Here is a 21,498-nt window from a genome sequence, read left to right as displayed (position 1 = left end):
AGTTGTTCATTTTTAAAAAAATACCAGCAGCATATTGGATGCCCCAAATCAACTTGTGGTAGCTCTCTACGGGGCCAAAGTTAATGGTGTAGGAAACTGGTATCGGTTGTTACATCAACAGGGTGACGCTCCCGTGATAGAGAGCCATTTGCGCAAAATAGCTCGTGAGACAGGATGTATTCTTTCTTTGAATGATTGGGAGGCCATTTGCCATCTAGGAAGTAAATCCCTGCGTGCCGCGAATTTTAAAAGGATGGCCTTCCTATCACGTTGGCTTTCCTATTTAACTCCGGCCGCCCTAAAAAAAAGATTTACGGGAGTTGAGAATAAGTGCTTTCGCTGTCAGATAGTTGGGGAAGGCGGGTGGCACCATATTTTCTATGCATGTCCACGGTTGAGGCCTTTTTGGGAGGCAATTTTTTCTGACATCGAGCAGGCAATCGGGAAGAGTGTTTTGCTCGAGGCCGAGTGTGAGAAGTTGGCCTGATGTATGATGTCACTAGTTCTAGTGTACACCTTATATCAGTCCAAATACCCTTATGGTGATTGGTTGTAAAGTCAACCTTATAGACCAGCTATCCTAGTGGTAGCATGGACAAGAGCAGTCTTAGGCTAAACTCTGAATGGCATGTGAAGCCAGCTGTGATACCATATATAATCCCTTGAATACCAAATGAAAGGACACCACAACAGATATATATATATAAAATAAAGTGTATTTATTCTAGTCAAACCCTCAGCACTCTTTATGAGATTAGAGGTAAGTACAACACAGTCTTATTTAAGCATACATTAAGTCACACAGGTAAGTAATACAGTTAGGCCCTAGGGGCCACGCAAACCATATACTAAGTAAGTGGTATAAGAACCACTGTCACGGAAATAGAATAGGCCTAGGCCTAGGGAATCGCTGGGGCTACACTACACTAGCGTTAGTTAGGAAGTGGGAGGCCCACGGGATTCGTGTGCAGAGTGGAAACACTCACGCGTAATGCGTAAAAGTCAATAGCAATAGTACAGTTTAGAAAACGGTAGATTTAGGACACTTCCGGAGTAGCTAGGAAGTTGAGACTTGAAAACTAGACACTAGGATAGTCACTATCCTGATGAGCACCGGAGTACCCAAGTTACCTAGCCCACAGGCTGCGGGTGCATAGGGGTGAAGATGCGTCGTTTTCGTCGTCGACTCCTATGGATGCCTGAAGAAAGATGCTGACAGGCAGTCAGTGAAGAGTGTCCGGTGGATCCCAAGGCTGGGATCAAGAAGAGAAGAAACCTGCAAGCAGAAGGGACAGAGTCAAGGTCACTAGCCAGTGACCACGTGGAACCAGGAAGGAACCAGGCGATGTCGTGAAGATTGCAGGTGAAGGTGAAGCTTGTCGCTGCAGCCAGGAGGACCAGGAAGCGTCGAGGACGACCCGGACCAGGAGGCGAGCTGTCCCACGAAGGCTCTTGCTGTCGGCGGCGTCGAAGTTGGACTAGGACTCACCAAGCCTTGGCAAGCGGAACCCACGAAGAACGGAGGACTTGCTTCTGGTGCAGACCAGGAAGGTCTGGGGTGCTTCTTCTTTGCAGAGAAGCGGGAGCCAGTCTGGAGGAGCCAAACCAGCGCAGAAGATTTCAGGGTGCGTCGTCACAAAGGCCACTAGCCAGCGGGCAAGCAACCGGACAGACGCGGCAAGCAGGAAAATGCAGAAGGGCCCCACGCAGGACTCGTGGAGTGTGGGGGGCTGATCTTCGGTGCAGAGGGTGCTTGGGGTTGGGGCTTCTCAATCCCCGGTGCACAACTTCGAGGGTACCTCAGAAGCTGTGCTTTAAGTTACTAGCCACTTTTTCCAGGTAGCCGGTCCCACGTCGCTCGTCGCCTCCACGGATCTCAGCTTTGCTGTGGATGTGGATCAGGGTCGGAGAAGTCTGGAAGTCAAGGCTCTGGTCGGGCTCTGCAGTCGGTTCCTCGTAGAACGTGGGCAAAGCAAAGGGTAGTCTCTTGATGGTGCCTGTTTGCACAGGGTAGCCACTCCTTGGCTACAAGGGAGATTCTTCAGTCTTCTTCTTTCGTCGAATGTCGAAGGTCCAGAGTTTCTGTTCAGTTTTGCAGGTTCAGGATAATCTAAAGTCTTGAGGCCCAACTCCCACTCTTATACTAATCTGGGGGGCTGGGATACCTGCTAGGCCACGCCTTATGGGTGGGACCTGGGAGGGGGTGGTTACACCCACTTCCCTTTGTCCAGTTTCGCGCCAGAGCTGGGGCTGGAGTGCCCCAGCGCCGGTTTGAACTGGACTATGCAAGGAACACCTTGTGTGCCCCAGGCATGTCTCATTCCTTTCAGCCCACCCTGCCCCAATACACTAAAGGCTGTCTGGGGAGGTGCTAGCACCTCCCCAAGCAGGAAACCTATTGTCCAGGCCTCCCTGGCTGGGATCACTCCCAGCTGCAGGAGGTCAGACTTGTGTCGTGGCAGCAGCATCCATTTTGTGATGCTGAGGCTTTGGTCAGAGGCTAACAGTGAAGTATGATTTTAACATGTCTTTCCCTCTAGAAGGGGGGAATAATATCCTCATGTCCAGAAATGGCATGGGGGTATTATTCCACAGTGTTAGACACCTTACACGACATGTTTCGATAAAGCCAAACCATAGTTACCATAACCGTCTAAGATTATAAGGCACTTTAAGAGTATATGGTAGGCTATATCATAGAACAGCTATAAGGACTTGGTTCCGAAAGCTGCAGACAGGCTCAGCTCATGCTAGAGCACCATCTCACATGTTACCAAGCACTCTGCCTCCAGGATTGTTAAGGCCTGCCATAGGAGTGACTGATAGGTACACATGTGTCTATATATAAGGGTAGATATAGGCATACTATATCTAAGCAAGGGGTGATTACACAACCTTGCCCCAGCTGAGTGATCAGCCAGTTGTGTCTGATTGGAAGGCCAGACCAGGGGTGGCATAATACATGCTGCAGTCCCTGGGAGGCCTAGGGTACACCTATGCCCTGGGTACCTAGGGTACACTGTACAGGGTCCAATAAGGTGATCCTTACCAATTGGTTATGTACCTAGGGTACATGGAGTCCATTTTAAAGAGAGAGCAGACAGCCTGAGACCCTGAATGGCAGGATCTCAGGCCAACTAAGTCGAAAAACCAGCTAGACACTAGGCAAAAAGTTGGGGGTAACCATAGTCAGATATCCACCTTCCTACACCGAGGCTGCTCTGTTTGGACTTTGTAGAGATAGAATGATGTTAACAGAGGTCAAAAGAGCTTTTCTATTTATTTCTTGTACTGTAGCCATTTCTCTAATTCTTCAGAATTGGAAATCCAGTGAAGCTCCCTCTCATTTGAAATGGTTTAATAAAATGAAAAGGACTCGAAATTTAGAAGAAGCTTATGCTAGACAGGTGGGGGCCAATAGGAAATTTGAAAAAAATTGGAAGTTTTTTTAATGATTTAGAAAAGTTAAAAGAGGGACTTTAACACTCGTTTTATATATTGATGTTGCAGCTCTCATTATAAGGCACTAGCACTTCGTTTGATATTGCACTTTTCTTGCTGTTGCACTTTATAAGATGACGTGTTCATTTTTATTGGTCAACAATGTTATCAGCCGCTACAGCCATATTTCTCTTTGAAATCGACTTTGATGTTGTAGTTATGGCTGCTATTGGCTATAATAAGGCACTAGCACTTTAATTGGTATTGCACTTTAGATGCCCTAGCAACTTTTTCTCTTGTTGCACTTTTTTAGACAATTTGCACATTGCTATTTTCGAATGATATTGGTAGCTGCTACAGTCGTAGTTTGTTTAAAAATTTCATTATGAAGTATGAAGCTGTCGTATCGGTTTTGTACAAATGGTTTTTAATAATGATCTTAAGTATATTATGTATTCCATGTACCGAATGCTCTGCTCAATAAAAAAAAAAAAAAAATGAATAGCTGCAGCTCTAGCTATTAGTTCCAGATAGACAAAGACACCATTTGGTGGTGACGGACGTGTGGGGTAAAGGTCTGGGTCTGCACCACCTTGTGGCTCTATGTCATATAGATCTCAAGCATCCCCAGGATATGTCCTCTGGTATGATATTATCCTCATCAATTATAGGTTAATGAGGAGACATGTAACCACCCTCAGAATGCTGTGGTGAATCAGGTGGTGGAGTGGCTGGTGGGGTTGGTGGGTTTGGTGAGGTAGTTATGGGAATATGCAAAGGGCTAGTAGCAAAGTCCTGTTTCTTCTGCTTATAGAGTTTTATATAGCGCAAACTAGACCCGAGACATCGGGTATCAGAGCACTTTACATGAGCACCAGTGTAGTTACAGATGAACACATTCATTCATTTTTTATTTTTTTTTGGTTAGGCACGGGGAGATTAAGTGATTTGCCCAGAATCACAGGATGTTGAGCGTTGTTGCCGAGACTCGAACCCGGTTCCCCAGGTCCGAGGTCAACCGCTGTATCTGTAAGGCTACATCCTCTCTTCTAGGAGTTTTCTGAGGAACGTCTATATATCTGTTCGAAAGCTAATTATATTTTAAATCATTGAGCCATTACTGGTTGAAGAATTATATTCTTGGTTCCTGGTTGAATTTGCAGTGTTCTCTGTTTCGGATTGATCAATTCCTGCATACCATCGAGCATTGGTACATGTGGAGTTTTCGGTCCGCACAGGAAGCGTTTCGGAGTCAAAGAATGTTTTTGTTTTGGTGCTGGCATGACTGAACCGTACCACCATGACCCTTGTCTTTCTGAACAGAGGTGAATGTTCGGTGAACTGTAGAATCAGACTTGGAGGAAGTGGAGGACCGTGCTGTAGACTGAAATTTCATTGCTGACCCCGAGGGTGGGGCATCCAAATCTTTAGGTCTGTGCGCGCCATTACTTTTTTTGCAGTGGCGAACCAGAAGCAGTTTTTCAGATGGACCTATTTTTTTGGTTTTGGAATCAGGTACTCACGGTCCAATGTTTTTGAGCCGAATTGAGACTGGCTGAATCCTATTCTAGGTCGGAATAATGGATGGATAAGAATTCCTCTTGAGCGGCTGCGGTTTTCTCTTCTTCCTCTTGTTGACCGAAGATGTCTGGCGAGTCATCTGCCTGTCTACGCAGCATTTCTTGGCGTCAGGAGCGTCGTTCTCGGAGTGTCTTTTTGTACCAAAACGATCTGCAGGCCTCAGTTTCTCTTGGTCGGGTGAGAGATATAAATTTCAAATGAAATGCAGGTCATTATGAGGATTCTTCGAGTGGCAATTCGGACATAAACGGAACGGAGTAGGTTCCATCAGCAGTTCATTCTTGAAGACTTATTTGGAGGTTGAAGAGGCCTGACCGGGCATGGCCTGTAGGCCGTGGAAAGGAGTTGAAGACCTTGAAGCGCAAATTTGAATTTGCTCACAACATAAGTATAATAACGTGATCTAGACAATACCGTTGATTTGAACTCCTTGCTAGCGAACTAAAGAAAGCAGGAGAGAATCTCAAACCGAAGTGCGAGAGATTACAACCAAACCCGTCAGAGGGGAAAAAAACAATCTAAAGATGGAGTCGATGCCCATGCGCACTAACACCAAAGGGAGGAGTCACATAATCTTGTGACTTGAACTTCTTCGAAGAAAAAACTTGTAATCCTCCAAGCCCAACACTAGATGGCAGACATATGAACAACATGTGTATCTACAGCACACATGCCTTGAACAGAACGTTCTTTCAAAAAAAGGCCTGAACCACGCTAATGCATTGTCACAAATCCCATAATCACTCAGTCTTTATCAATACTTTATGGGATACTGTATCAAATGCAGCACTCATGTTCAGCAGCATCAGTGTAACCAAATTTCCCTTATCCACAATCTGACTGAGCTTCTGTGACTTTAAGCAGCAGTGTCAATGGACTGTGTCGGCCTAAATCCAGTTTGAGACGGATGTAAATGATGCTCCTCCAAATAGTCTGCCAGTTGACAATACATTTCTCAAGCATTTCAGTCAGAAAAGGCTAAAGTGAGATAGGTCGACAGTTCTCTGTCAGCCTATGGTCAAGTGAAGTTTGCTTTTAGTAGAGGAATAACCATGGCGTGGTTCCAACTGGGCGGAATCACTGCAGTGAAGATGAAAAAGTCCAGAAGTTAAGAAAAATGGGAAAAATAACTTACCCTGCCTTTTTTAGGTCAAGCCTAGCGCAGCGTACATGAACTGCTCTGTGGCAGGCTACATGTAATCACTCTAAACTTTTCAGTGTGGCTCAGACTCCCCCCACGCATTTGGTTGGCTGTTGCCTCTCATTTTTTTTTTGTAGCCTGCCAATGGCGAAACGCAGGCGCATGTCCCACCTTTTTGACTAATGTTCACTCCCACAGCCTTTGCCTTGCGGGAGCGAGCAGTGACGCGCAGGGCGATAGCTGCATTCCTCGTGTGTCAGGTTACACGCAAGGCGCCGCGCTTTTGCTTGTTTTTCCTTCTAGTGTGCGCACCACCCGCGGGCTAGCAGATGACCATGCAGAGACCTCCGGTGCGAGTAATCTTCATGTTTCTCTTTCCTCTTCTCCTGTTTCTCACACTCAGTTTGCCTCTCTACTTCCTCTATTCCATCTGCCTACCTTTCATAGGCAGCCGTTTCCTGCTCTATGAAAACAGTTACGGACGCAGTCCTAAGCCTCGACGAAGACACGTTGCTGTCTATAACTGAGGTAAGTGTGCAACGCCGGCTGCTGCGAGCCCTTCAGCGTGCAGTGAGTGTGCACTGCACCACAATCACAATGGGTGTACCACTGTAGAGAAGCCGTAGGACATGTTCTGCGCTTCACAGAGGGGGAAGGGACTGTTTAGACTGCTGCCCTCAGTGCCACTTTTAATTACTGGGTTTTGGTCAGCATTGGTGCCATCTCCTGCCATGGTGAGCACTAATTTTTTTGTTTCCAGTTAATTGGCCTATCAATTTGCATACACTCCTAATAATGTCGCTGCAGGAAACCAGGCTGGCGTGGAAACGGAAGCGTTTCCTCCTCACCCCGGCCCCTGCGCTCAAATTCATGGGAAGCCGCCGTGTGGGTGCATTTGTTTCGCTAATGAATACTACTCTCGCCCGGCCCTCTCTTCAGCCTGTGAAGTTCTCTCTCGGCAGCCCAGCCCTCAGCGCTTTCAGTAGGGAGTGAGAGGGGCACCGCTTCGGGACTTGGATGGCACATTCAGTTCCTGTTGGGAAACTTCGACCCGCTGAGCAGAAAATGAAATGTAATTATGCTTTTCGTACGTTTCTCGATTAAGGAACGACTTGGGCAGTAGGGATTAGGGAGAGTGCTAAAATAATAAGAGCAAATGTTAGTGTTCTTGGTTTTAATTTTCAATACACCGAGTGGAGCACAAAAGCATGGGGAGTGCACCTTTCACAACTTACTCACATCCACCTGTGAAGATTTAGAAGGGCTGGGAGCTCCAGATATTATGCTGATATGCTGAAACTGAAGCCCCTAAGCACTGTCAAGAAGCATGTCTGGACCAGAGAACTGCAGGCAGGCCTACAATTACATAACAAGCATTGGAAATGCAATAGGTCAGCCTGCCGGCTAAACGCGGGCGCATGGCCCACCTTTTTGACAAATGTTCACTCCCACAGCCTTTGCCTTGGGGAATATAGCAGTGGCATGCAGGGCGCCAGCTGCATTCCTCGTGTGTCAGGTTACACACAAGGCGTCACGCTTTTGCCTGGTTTGCCTTATAGCGTGCGCGCGCACCACTCGCGGGCTAGCAGATGACCATGCACAGACCTCCAATGCGAGTAATCTTCATATTTCTCTTTCCTCTTCTCCTGTTCTCTCACCTTCTGTCTCACGCTTTCCATTTGCCTCTCAACTTCCTCTATTCCATCTGCCTACCTTTCTCTTTTTCGCTCACTTGCTCGCTCTCCCCTGCCCCCCTCAACTGCGTTTCGTTCAGTTCCTCTCATTCTAACCCCTTCTCGCCTCTGTCTCCCTGTCATTGTCTCTCCCCCTCTTTTTATGTCTCTGCTCCTCCTCCATTTTATCCCTATTTCGCCATTTATCTCACACGCCCTCCAGCGACCTGCGTCTCTTTCTCTCCTCCGTGGACTGAATGTGTTTGATGGTCATTTGACCCAAGTTTGTAATGGGAGCGAGGAAGGGAGAAAAAGCAGACATGTGCGCACCCACATAGTTCGCTGGTTTCTATGGCAGCAGATCAGGACACGTGTGCCTGTCCTATAAGAAGCCTCGATACTTGAGGCGCAGCGCACTGTAATTAGCCATATTCACATTCCAGAACGAGGTTCTGGCACTTAAGGGTTTACTTCCTGCATGGAACTCAAAGAGTCTCAGACTGCTTGCAGCACCTGGACCACATAAGCTGCATTTTTTTATTTGTAAATAGAGCTCCTGATATTATGTTTTTTTTTTTTGTTTTTTACATTTCTGTATATCTTTAACCAAATTAATTTTTTAGCCATCTAACTAGTATTTATCTATATTTATTTTGAGTTTAGTGAATAAATGAAGTTGTAAAATTGTATATTTCGACATGTAACTGATAATCATGCACTCTTACTTTGATGCTTTTCGTGTTTTAGCACATTAAGCAGCCAATTACAACATAATAATGCACCCACAGGTAAATTTTACCATTACGTTGACATATGCCATTTGATAAGGAAACAGTTTTTTTTTTAACTCTCCATGCCATCTATCTGCTCAGCAATTGGCCTGGAATTCATTAAAGACAGCATGAAGAGACACTTATAAGAATCCCAATTTTCTGTATTTTTTCCACTTTTAAAAATAAATGCAGACAGAAAACAAACGCCAATAGCTCTAGTTAAACACTTTTAAGGTCCTAAGGGCGAGACCTACTGGCTATGCCAATGCTTGTTTTATTTATTTTAATATGCCTTGCTTTGCCCAATCAAGCGGCAACTCAGATTTTATTATGGTAAAAAGGTTTTACAGGCATTGGAGATTCATGGGCTTAAAATTGGGGAAATAAGGTCTAAGAAGAGGCTCCTGCACTAGTTGTGCAAGCTGATCTGATATTAGGCTGGGGTCCTCTCTAGCAAAATTGGCATTAATATCAGTCAATTTTTCTTCTTTTTTTTTTTTTAATACAAAGCTAGTATATTGCATTTATCATCTGAGGTATCAGGCAGAGGAGTCTCATCAGTTGTATTTAGGAGCGACTTCACAATGGCAAACATTTCCTTGGCTGAATTATGACCACCCTCAATTGAGCAAAAGACACACAATTGATGGACGGAATGCAGAACAAATCAAAACATTCACCCCCAGTCAAGAGATCTGGGATAAATCCATAATTCTTTTGCTCACCATGCCACCCCAGTATAGACCTGACCATATGCAAATCAGCCTTGACCATGGCCATATGCAAATCAGTCTTGACCTCAATTGTCAGCATACAAGCGAATATGTGTCCTTTTAACAATCTTGTGTTAATTTCTAATTGCTGGCCACTAGATATTTTTAGCAGTTATATCATAGGGTTTACGCCATGTGTGTTCAAGAATTTTGCACCTTCTTTAGCCTAACCAGGCTCTTATGAAACCAAGGAGAAGGTAGCTGTTTTGGTTTTAGCTACCATTAGCAAAGTAAGGGTATCTAATGCGGTAGTAATCAAGGAGGTGACTTTAGTCACAAATATTTTCATGTTGGTGTACAGCGCCGGCATATCACGCTTTAACAAATTAGAAAAGCCACCTTAATCAAATGTATTCCATCCAGTGATTCATGAGCTGGGATTCCTTGGAGGTGGTGTATACTTTACCAGCACAATTTAAGGGACCACATATTAGTTAAGTCCAGGTCAATAGAGTTGGGGTATTAGCATCCAATAAAACTAGATTAGAAAAGACTGGATCCAGTGTGTCGTGCCGAGTGGGTTCATGCTTTAACAAGCTAATTTTAACTAAAGAGGTTTCACTAAGTTTAATGTATGAAAATGGTCGTCCGTATCAAAATGGAGATTCAGGTCTCCAATATATTAAAATTGGCAGACCTCATGGCAGAAGCCAAGATGATAGACATAAGGCCAGACCATGAAAGTATCCCATAGCTGCTAGAAGAGAAGTATCCACTGCTACACTGATGACTAAATACCATCATAACTTTGTTTATATCTCTCTGAAGTCCTTGCGTCTGTCTCTTGGCACGTCTTCTATGAACTTCTGCAGTGAGTCTCAAAGTGACTTACCATTACTCCCCAGAAAGGCAGAAGTGCATGCCCCGAGTGAAGGAACAACAGATCCTGGTATTTCTACAGCATAAAAGAAGGCGCTGCCTTGACAGGGGCCAGAGTCGGAAAAGATGACTGGATGGTTTAATGAGACCTGAGACTGGAGGAAGTAATGGCTTTGAGAAAAACAGTTGGTCCAATGACTCAAAAATTACATACGTCAAGGCTGTAGTTGCCGGAAGTACGATATTTAGTTTGTTTGCACTTCTTATAAGGACCTTCTGGAAGGTATTAAAGTCATCCATAGGAAATATATTAGCTGAAAGGAAATCTACAAGAGTAGGTGAGCAAAAGTCCATTGACATGGTCATGCCACAACACCTTCAAGACCTTGATCGGGATGTTGAATCCTGTCACTGTTTTAAACAAAATTGCCAGTAGACCTTGAACTGTATTGGTGACGGTGAGACCCAGACCTACAGCATGGTTTGGTATGTTGAGAACAAGATTTGGAATTGCTTGGTAGAGGAACCACTGGAGAAGGTGCTTGCAGAGGTCCAGTAAGCATAGATGGAGAAATTTCTGCAGTGATTACAGTGGAGGAGGAGACTTTGTAGGCGGCTAAGGAAGTGGTTTTGTAGGTGGTGAAGAAGAATCTGCTATGATGACTAGAGAAAAGCGGGTCAGGGATTTTAATGTATGCAATTCATGTATATTATGTAATGGATTTTATTTGGTTATTAAGGTGTTTTTATCGTATTCATTATATACTCCATGCACTTTTATGGCTGTTCTAACTAGCTGAACAAAGTTTTATGAAACAAACCAAACCGACTAGAGAATCTGGTCCTGAGGATGAATAAGCCCTGGAGTACTCAGTATGATTCAGAGAGAAGGTTGTGCGTTTTCATCCTTGAAAGCCACCCTGCCATCTTTTTTTTCCACAACTTAAGAGTGTCTAGAAGTTGAACCATGTCTTAATATTGAATTCTCACGTTGAAGAGACTCTCAATGTCTATGTTCTCCTTCTCGATGTCACATGAGCGCTCAAAATCAACCCAGCAAGTGGTGTCGAGCAAGCCGGTGCTGTACCTTTTCTTGTTGTCGAATGGGAATGTTGTTTCCCACATTGCCTTCTCTTTTTAGATCTCCCCCCCGCAGAAATCCTCTTAGGGCGAGATAGGGGCACTGGTAGAGGAAGCAGCCTCCCCTCGCCAACTAAATGTCTTCCACCTGGGATTTTTGACTTTTCCGCCTTTCTTCTTTTAGACAAACCTCACACTCTCTTAGGGTGAGCCTGAAGAGGGAGCTGCAGTGTGACATCTTCTGGGTTTATTACACTCTGACAAACCGAATACAGATCCGGTGTGGATCTGTTTTGGTCATTTTCAAAGAAAATTATTTCCAGTCAGGAAATTACAGAAAAATACTCTCCGCCTGATAGAAATCTGCACTTGCTGTAAAGTCACCCAGGATTTCTTTTGACTTTTTGCTGAACCCTATTTTTGCTGGCTATAGAACTCTGTGCACTTTACTCCTGCTAACCAGTGAAAAGTGATTGTGCTCCTTTGTATATATATCTATCTACAGCTTAACATATATATACATATAAAGATAGAGATATAGCAAACATCTGTAACTGACCATGCGAATGTATGGAAAAAACAGTGACATCAACTATTGCCATAGCCATAATGAAGCATAAAGAAAGGTGGGAAGGATAGAGGCTCACCTTTAATGAAAAAGATTACGTAACACCGCCTGTCCCACAGCTTTATCAGCATTACTTGCAGCTTCCAGACAGTAACACTTGGTGAAAGTGTGTTTGCTGGACCAAGTTGCTGCCCAACAAATTTGCTGAATAGGCATACTGGCAAAGTGAGCTGTTGAGGAAGAGACTGCTCTTGTAGAATGCGCTTTCACTGTAGAATGTAGACATTTGCCCACTTGCTGATGACAAAACTGGATCGCAGCAGAAACCCAACGTTCTATTGTTTGCTTAGTTACCGGATATCCTTTTCTGATTTTCCCATAAGCCACAAAAAGCTGATCAGCCTTACGAATGCAGGCTGTTTTCTGCAAGTAGAATTGTATACATCTCTTTACATACAGGAAATATAAAGACCTTTCCGCTGGTGTCTGTGGATTATGGAGCAAAGTATTTAGAATGACTGGTTTGTTTAAGTGAAAATCAGATGGGATCTTAGGAATAAAGGTAGGATTTGTCCGAAGTATAACAGTCTTTAGTAAACTGAAGGAAAGGATGCAGAGTAGTGAAAGTATGTATGGCGCTTACTCGTCTAGCTGAAGTAAGAGCCAGTAGAAGAGATGTTTTCCATGTATTGTATTTAAGGTCAGCCCTATTATTAGGCTCAAAAGGGGGCTTTCATAAGTTGCGCTAGTACAATGTTGAGATGCGGAGGTGGACGCCTACTTGGAGGGAACATTCTAAACAATCCTTTAAGAAATTGTTTTATTATTCTGGATGACCAAAGAGACTGCGATCCATTCTGCCGTCGAAACCTGGAAATCGCGGTAAGGAATGCTTTAATAGAAGAATGAGAAAGGCTAGATTTAGCCAGTTGTAGGAAAAAAGGCAGTAAATGTTCCGGCAAAGACTGAATAGGGTGCACTTCAGAGCTTGCACACCAAGAATCTCTTCCACTTGAGTTTGTAAGTCTTGATAGTGGGGAGCGCTCTGGCATTAGCCAGGACCTCCCGAAAGTCAGCAGGTATTACTGGGATGGCAAATTCAGTGTTCAGGAGCCAAGCTGCTAATCGCAGAGATGTTGGATCCAGATGGCAGACCTGGCTGCAGTTCATAGTCAGCAAGTTCTGTAATGGACGTAACAACCTGGGTTTGCACTTCGATAGGAGTAGAAGCTCTGTGAACTAGAATCGGCGAGGCCACCTGGGAGCAAGAGAAGTATTTGGCAGTGTTTTTTCCTCATCTTCTGAAGCATCCCTGGGACTAAAGGAATCGGAGGAAAAGCGTAAGCAGAAATCTTTGACCAATTTATCGAAAACGCATTCCCATACGATCCCCGTCCCTGCTTGGGCAGCCAACTGGTGAAGAATTGGCATATGCGGTTCAGACTGGTCGCAAATAGGTCTAAACTCGGTTTGCCCCATAACCGAAAGATGTGATCCAGCGTTGGCTGGTGGAGTTCCCATTCGTGGTTGGTCGTAAGCGACCTGCTAAATGAATCCGCTAGGATGCTGGCCACTCCTGGAACATGTATTGCTGTCTGTTTTATTTGGTGTGGAATAGCCCAATCCCAAATTTGCTGGGCTTGTAGGAATAGCATCTTTGATCTTGTTCCCCCTTGTTTGTTTAAATAATGCATGCTTGTTGTGTTGTATCTCCAAATTAATACGGATGCTCCTGATATTATTGAAAGAAAAGATTTCAGGGCCAGGAACATTGCTTTCAACTCTAAAAGGTTTATGTGCAATGTTCGCTGGTGGCTGTCCCACTTTCCTTTCTCTGTCAGTCCTTTTAGATGTGCTCTCCACCCCTCGAGGGATGCATTGGTTGTTATTGTGAAACCTAGCGAATCCACTAGGAACTATAGGCCTGCGGCTATGCTTGGGATGCGAGTCCACCATAGGAGCTCTTCTTTCATTTTAGGTGCTATCCTGATAGCAGATCCTGATTGCAGAGGATAAAGTAGTTAATACTTTACTCTCTTTTGTGGTGGAGTGGTTGAGCAGTGAGGCTTTTCAGAGGGCAGTGTTAAGCATTTGTTGTATGCACTCAAGCAAGAAATGTCACACACTCAAAGATTTATATCAGACCAATTATTTGTATAAAAAGTTGTTACTTTATTATTTTTATTACTAGAACTAAGATTTACTTACAGACTGGCAATACGTTTCAAGAATGCAATATGGTTTTGTAAATGCAGTAAATACTTTACAGTTTTAAGAAAGCGGTCTGTAAATGTCAACCAGTTACAGTTTTTAGAGTTTTGCAATGAGGTAGGCACAAAGGGGGCCACAAGTAGGCACCAAAGACGCACCTCCAGCAGCTCTTGGGCGGCAAGTTGCAGGGTCCAAAGTAGGCGCAGGGCTCCCAATGGAAACCAATGGAGGACGTTGGACGGGAAGAAATGCTGCAGGCTTGAACCAGGAGGCTGGAAGAGGGCGACCAACAGCTGGACAGTTAAGGTAGATAGCTGAGAGACATCTTGGCACCATCAGCTGGGCTCCACAAAGTCACCGATGAAGGGTGCAGGGGTGCCTTTTAGTGTCTTGTTTCCTTAGCTAGATCTAGTCACGGGGACCCTTTGAACAGAGGCTGCAGTCATCGAGGAGGGGTGTTGGAGAAGTCGGCCACCGGTGCAGACGAGGTTAGGATCGCCATGGAGACGTCTCAGGTAAGCGGCTCACTCGAACTTGGGCCGTCGGGTGCAGAGTGGTGCAGCGTTGCAGATCTGCCAGGATCCTGAGGCTGGTGTTGGTTTCTTTGCTGGACAAATCCGGTGTCCACGGGAGACTGGAGTCTTAGTTGAAGCCAGCATAAGTCCCCTGGCGTTCTTGAGGTTGCTGGCTGCGAGCTACGCTGATTCTGGAAGCAGAGTCGCTGGAGGAGGAGACCGGCTGGTACAGCTGGGGCCAAGTCAGTCGTTGTTTTCTTCCCCACTGCTGGACAGATCTTCAGTCCTTCTTAGGTTGTCTAATCTGAAGAGGCAAAGTTCAGGGGTGTCCCTAAATACTAGATTTAGGGGCGCTACAGGGGTATGCAGGTCGGGATCAGGACTACTCGGTCCCTTCCCTGGGGTGTCTACACCCCCTATTATGCAACCCTCCAGTGAGGGGTGGAGGCATAGGCCTCTTCCTGATTTGTGGAATTCCCTCATCTTCAAGATGGAGGGGACTGAGATGTGCTTCACTTCACTCCCTCACGGGTGGGGTTGGCAAAGGTGGGCACACCTCCCTCCTGGCTAGGTTTTCCTGCTGATTCTCCTGCCCAAAGTGGGGGTCAGAACCAGTGGAGGCTAGTTGCTGAGCGCAGCAAAAGGCTGGGGGCAGCTAACAAAGGTGGCAAGCCTTTGAAGCTTCCCCTTTGTGGGCCCTGCCCATTCTGAGGAAGGAGGCATGACACCTCTGCCCCGGATGGGCTTTGTTTCAGGACCCATGGAGCGGAAGCTCTCTACCCAGGGGTCCAGAAATCTGTCTGGTGGTGACAGATTACTGGTGGCCAGTCAGGAACCACACCAGTGCTGATCGGTTTGCAGGGGGCATCTTTAAGATGCCCTCTGAGTGCAGTTTATATTAATCCGACCCTGGCATCAGTGCGGGTTTAATGTGCTGAGAAGTTTGATACCAAACTTATTAGTCTTCAGTAAAGCCACCATGGAGCTGTGGAGTTTGTGTTGACAAACTCCCAGGCCATGTACTAAAAATGACTTCACTGCACCTACGTCTGTGAATGACACGGACACTCGTAGGGGCATACTGCTCATGCAGCTATGCCCTCATCTGTGTTATGGTGTACCCTGTCTTTAGGACTGTAAGGCCTGCTAGAGGGGTGACTTACCCATGCCACAGGCAGTGTTGGTGGGCATGACGCACAGGGGTGTGTGCCATGTTGACTTCAGTTTGGGCTGCACCAAAACACGCAGCCTGCAATGGCAGTGGTGTGCATGTTAAGGTGAGAGGTCCCTGGGGGTGGCATAATACATGCTGCAGCCCTCAGAGGCCTTCTCTTTTCACCAGGTCCTTGGTACCAGGAGTATCTTTTACAAGGGGCTTACAGATGTCCCAGGGGAGTCAGTGTAGTACAACAACGCTCTTGACATCCAGAGTATGTAAAGCATGTTCCGCTACAGACTCCTGATGTGGAAAGAAGACTGGCAACTCAATTGCCTGAATTAGGTGAAAGCTGGAGACCACCTAAGGGAGGAATTTAGGTTTGGTTCTGAGAACCATCCTACCATGATGAACCTCGAAGAATGTTTTTTTTAATGTAAGAGCAGACATCTCAGTGACTCGTCTATGGGAAATGATAGCTACAAGGAAAGCTACTTTCCCCCACAGAAATTTTAATGGGCAAGAGTGAAGTGGCTTGCAGGGATGGCCCATTAGGCTAGAAAGACTGAAGTTAAGATTCCACATCAGAGCAGGAGGCAGCCGGGGTGGAATAATATGATTAAGGCCTACCATGAAAGCATTAACGATTGGTGCTCTGAAGAGCGAAGTACGTTGTTTGTCCTGTTGGTAGGCAGTTACAGCAGCCAGCTGCAACCAAATGTAAGTGCAGGAGAGGCCTGGCTTCTGGAGGTGAATGAGGTAATGGATAATGTCTTGCACCGATGCTGCAAGTTGATTGATGTTTGGGAAGGCAACATTGTACAAAGCGTTTCCATTTGGCTGTGCGACAGACCCTGGTAGTGGGCCTGCGTGCTTCTCTAAGAATAGACCTACACTCCACAGGAAGGTTGAGGTAACCAAACTCTAAGACTTAGGGAGCCAAATTGTAAGACTGAGCTGCTGAGGATGGGGTGGCGGAGAGAATCTGTGATTTTGTGTAAGAAGGTCAAGCCTGTTGGGGAGATTCTCATGCGGAACTAGAACAGCTCTAGCAGATTGGAGTAATTGGTGTGCCCAGTTTGACACCACTAAGATAGAGTAAGGGATGTTTGTCTCAGCCTGCGAATGACAAATGGTAGGGGCAGAAAAGCGTAGGCAAGAATCCCTGACCCGTTTATCCATAGTGCATTGCCCATGGATTGTGGTGTGGTAACCTAGTTGCAAAGTTTGAGCATTTTTAATTTTTGGCAGTAGCGAACAAATCTATTTGAGGATGCCCCCACCGCTGCAAGTATGGGAGTAGGACATGTGGCAGAGTTTCCACTCGTGGACTTGATGTGTCCTGCTCAGCAGGGCGGCAGGATCATTGTCCACTCAGGAATGTGTTTCAGAAGGTGATGCGCTCTGCAATGTATCTCCCACTGCTAAATGCTGTGGGATACTGCTGGGCAAAATGTGTGCCCCATTGTTTCCCTAAGTAGAACATGACAGTTGTGTTGTCTGTATGAACTAAGACCGTCTTGTTTAGGATGAGAGGGAAGAACGCCTGAAGTGTGAGTTGAATAGCCAAAGTTCCAGTTGACTGATGTGAAGGGACTGTTGGGCAAAGGACCACTTTCCCTGAATGGAGCAGTGATGGAGATACGCATCCCAGATTTTGGAACGCTTCTACCCTCGCACGGCTGGGGTAAGTCTTTCCCACCCATGTATCCAATATGGCCCTGAGAAAGGGCTGCAGTTGAAGGGGCTGGAGGTGGGACTTTGTCAAGTTGATGGTAAAACTTAAACTTAGCAAGGTGTGTATGGTGGTCTGCATATGAGCTAGCCACAGTTAGTGAGTGGCGCTCTTGATCAACCAGTCGTCCAGGTAAGGAAACACATGGATTTTGTATAGACTGAGAGTTGTAGTAACACCGAAAGGGAAACATTGAACTGGAAAAGTTGTCCACCTACCATGAACCTGTGGTATCTTCAGTGCGCTGGGTGAATGGGGATGTGAAAGTAGGCCTCCTTCAGATCGAGGATGGTCATAAAGTTGCCTTCTTGCAGCAGAGTAATTACATCCAGTAAAGTCATCGTATGGAAGTGCTCCGACAGAACGTACCAGTTGAGAAGTCGGATGTTGAGGATGGGTCCAAGAGAGCCATTCTTTTTGGGGAAGGATGAACAGGCAGTACACCCCCGTTTTCCATGGTGCTGTAGCAGAACCAACTGTTTGGTAATTATTGGCTGTATCTCCTCTTGCAGAAGGCACAGATGGTCTGGGGAGAGGTTTGGTGGTAGTTGAATGACTTCGATACAGTAAACCTCCTGTATAATGTTGAGAACCCAGCAGTTGTAAATGATGTCTGCGCAAGAGATCAGATATCCCTGCAACCTTCCCTTGACAGGTGTTGTGTGATCCGAGGAAGGACTAGATGGTCACTGTTTGGAAGGGGCAGCCCTTTAGGGTTGATGCCTTTTCCTCTGTTTTTGTTATTACCCCTGCATACACCAATATAGTATCCTTGTGAGTGTGTTTGCTGCACTGGCCAGGAGAAAGTGGAAGAAGTCACCGGAGCTGGGGTTTTATGTGTACCGTGGTATTGTGAGTGGTGAAAAGAGCCACAAAGAGTGGGAATCTGCAATGCACCTATCACTTTGGCAGTCTCTGTACACTTATAATTTTCCATAGAATTTGATCAACCCGAGGGTAGAACAGATGCTGACATCCAAAAAGGATGTTCAGGTGGCTTTGCTGGACCTCTGTCTTGAAGCAAAACACTTGTGGTGGCGTAAAAGGTTACTTGTATTTACCCCCGGGCAGCTGTATAAACTGCATTCAACGTGCAATGCATGCTAGAGTTGGAGATGGTTTTGCCATCTGCCAACAACTTCTGTCCTTTTCTGCTATACTGTTGTGTAAGATGCAGGACCAGATCCGCCATCTGATAACAGTGGACGAGGTCGCACCGGGAGAGTAAGCCTATAGAGTTGGGGGGAGGAGGGGCCACTCACTAAGCACTCTTGTTGACTCCCCTAGCTACAAAAAAGTGGCACACAGTCAACATGCCCCATGAGTGCACTTTTTTAAAGGAAGACCCACGGACCTTCCAGTGACTCGCTGCACCAGCTTGCAGGCAGCTCTCTGCCCCCTTTGTAACACAAGCAAGTTTGCAGCCTCAAAATTGAAAGGTGGGCTGGCAGTTTCAAACTTTTCAATTTACTGTTGCCACAATGCAGCCCTAAACTGAAACCAAGGGCTAAAATACACAATCTATAAGAAAGAAATTGTTCTGGGACACACATGTGAAACTACTGTTGACATCAAGGGTGACCTATCACACAGACACAATCATGATCTACACCAATAATTTAAAATTTGCAGAAAAACACAATTTTGGCCCCAAACAGTAGATGGCAACCAAGAATAGACTTCATGCTACTACACTGTAGTTTTTTATTTTTAATGATCAGTAGTAGTCTCCCACCCATTCAGTGTACACAAATCTTGCCTTGTTTATCTGACATTCACTCCAACCCAATTTTCATTAGCCCTTAGAAAATCTCCTATATACTCAGGTTTCACGTACCTGGAGATACTGGGAGGCCACAGTCTGGCTGGACAGATGGTGGTGGCTATTGGGGCTGTCATGGGATGGGTACGGTTGATAATGGATGAACACTGTGGTGAATAAACGTCATTTCCTCCCTTCGTCTTCATGTGGCTGTCCTGCAGTTATTGACATAAATAAAAGCTTGGTGGTCTAAAGAAAAGGGGTTGGTAGGGGTTATGATCATAGACAACACAGTGAAAAAAGAAAGTGTGGTGGTGGGCGGGGGGGGGGGGGTTTAGGGTCAGCAGTCAACAGTATGGAAGGAAAAGAATCGGAAACAAAAAAGGAAGGAAGGAAAGTTAAATAAAAAAAGCATCATCTGGAGGACAGAATGCAGACACACAAATCTGTACATTTAGAGCTCAGTAGGGACCTATACTACCAAACATGGAAACTAATTCAGGATATTTGGATCTAGTTTTCACAAAATCCTATCAATAACACTTGAGAGCAAGGGGAGGGTCGTGCACCCAGGTTAATTTCATAGCATCTCAAATTCATATTTGTTAATTCACACACTTTAGAGCAATACCAGATGTCCAAAAGTAACCAAGCTTTTCAACCTGCCTGTCCCAAATAAATAAGTGGATTATTTTCGAGATACTCCAACAGCAGATTCCTCACATCTTTAACCTCCCTAGGTGCCTGTCTGGATCTGGAAATTCCTCCAATGGCTCCTGCCTATTAGCAGGTATTGGCATCTGCCTCCGTCATAACACTCTCCTGCCTACAGATATGGCAAGGAGCTGCATAAAAGTCACCTCTGCATGTTGATGTCAATGTATTCATTAAACCTTTCTGCGCCCTCACACGTGACTTGTAGCTGAATGACTTAAATTCAACTGGCAGTGTGCAAATCTACCTTGGGACTTTAACTCCCAAATCGCCACGATAATCTTGTGGGTGATAGTGCGCTTTACAAATACACAGAACATAACAAAAGTCTTCTCCACTGAACAGGGAGGTGGCCAGTGAGAGTTCCATGGTTAAATAACTTATTATTCTTATGGGTATGTATGACGTACAAGTTACTTACCTTCGGTAACGGTGTATCTGGTAGAGACGATTCTAGCCGCAGATTCCTTAACGTAGAATTATCCCCAGGCGTGAGACTGGACCCTGAAACATTTCTTGCAAAGCATCTCTGCGTGCCGGGGGCGGTACCTCGTGACTCCGCCCTGAAGTCCTCCGTGGGCGTGACGTCAGCGAGGTCACATAAGCCCCACCCCGGCGCGCTGACGTCAGTTTGCTTCGGAGAACTTTTCCGCGCCACAATGCGGAGCCATCACAACAAAACTGAGGAGAGCATGGGAACAGTGTGCAAAAAAAACCAAAGAAACAAAAGGAGAGAGACAAAAGGTGAGGAACAGCACCAGGTGGCACCGAGTCGCCAGGATGCTACAAAGAGGTAAGCCAAAGCAGGAAAATAGCAGACCACCTTGGAGGAACAACTGTGCAAGCCAGGCGATAGCACCAGTTAGCACCAAAGTACCAGAAGGCCACATCAGTAAAGACTCAGCAGGGAAAGCGTAGAGCACCCCTCCGTGGAACCACCGTGCAAGCCAAGGCGATAGCCAGGCTGGAGGCACAAGCAGTGGAAAGCGCTGTAACAGAAAGAGAGAAAGACTGCAACCACAGACTGTGAGAAAGTGCCACCTTTCTTGGATGGTATGCCCCCACTTTTTGCTGAATTGCTGAATGTACTTTGACTGAGTGTGCCCTGGGCTCCTGCCAATCAGGTGCCCAGGGCCTGTGTTCCTTCCCTAAAAACTGTGCTTAAACCTAAAACCCAAATTGGCCAACCAAGCCACATGTCAGCCCCTGGTAAATGGTACACTAGGTACTCAGAGCCTTGTGACCAGGGAAGGCCTCTAAGGGCTGCAGCACTTATTGTGCCACCCTTAGAGGCCCTGTACCCTGACACAAACACACTGCCCTTGCAGGCTGAGTGTCTAGGTATAGGACAAAACAGAGAGTCGACATGGCACATATCCCTGTGTGCCATGCCCACAACATACACTGCCCTGGCATACATCAGCAACCCCTCTAGCTGGATGCCCTATGCCAGTGTTGTGGGTACAGGAGCATGAGCCCTGTGCCCCTACAGTACCCAGGTCCATTCCTGGGCACTGTAAGTGCAGTGCTGCCATTTAAGAGTATATGGTGCTGGG

At 45.9% G+C, this 21,498-nt stretch overlaps 1 protein-coding gene across 3 annotated transcripts in view; it reads right to left on the bottom strand.

Annotated features, from left to right (window-relative positions):
* The window catches only part of USP36 (ubiquitin specific peptidase 36), a 698,649-nt gene that overhangs the window by 176,730 nt on the left and 500,421 nt on the right, over nucleotides 1-21,498 (bottom strand). For all 3 annotated transcript variants that reach the window (XM_085617464.1, XM_085617466.1, XM_085617465.1), the window contains one exon: nucleotides 19,304-19,443. In XM_085617464.1, the coding sequence (XP_085473590.1) occupies nucleotides 19,304-19,443 (140 nt within the window). The remainder of the gene's footprint in view (nucleotides 1-19,303; nucleotides 19,444-21,498) is intronic.

The sequence above is a fragment of the Triturus cristatus genome, chromosome 7, assembly GCF_964204655.1.
Source record: "Triturus cristatus chromosome 7, aTriCri1.1, whole genome shotgun sequence".
NCBI lineage: Eukaryota > Metazoa > Chordata > Amphibia > Caudata > Salamandridae > Triturus > Triturus cristatus.
The sequence above is the reverse complement of the archived record's forward strand: the minus strand, read 5'-3'. Positions and strand labels throughout refer to the sequence as shown.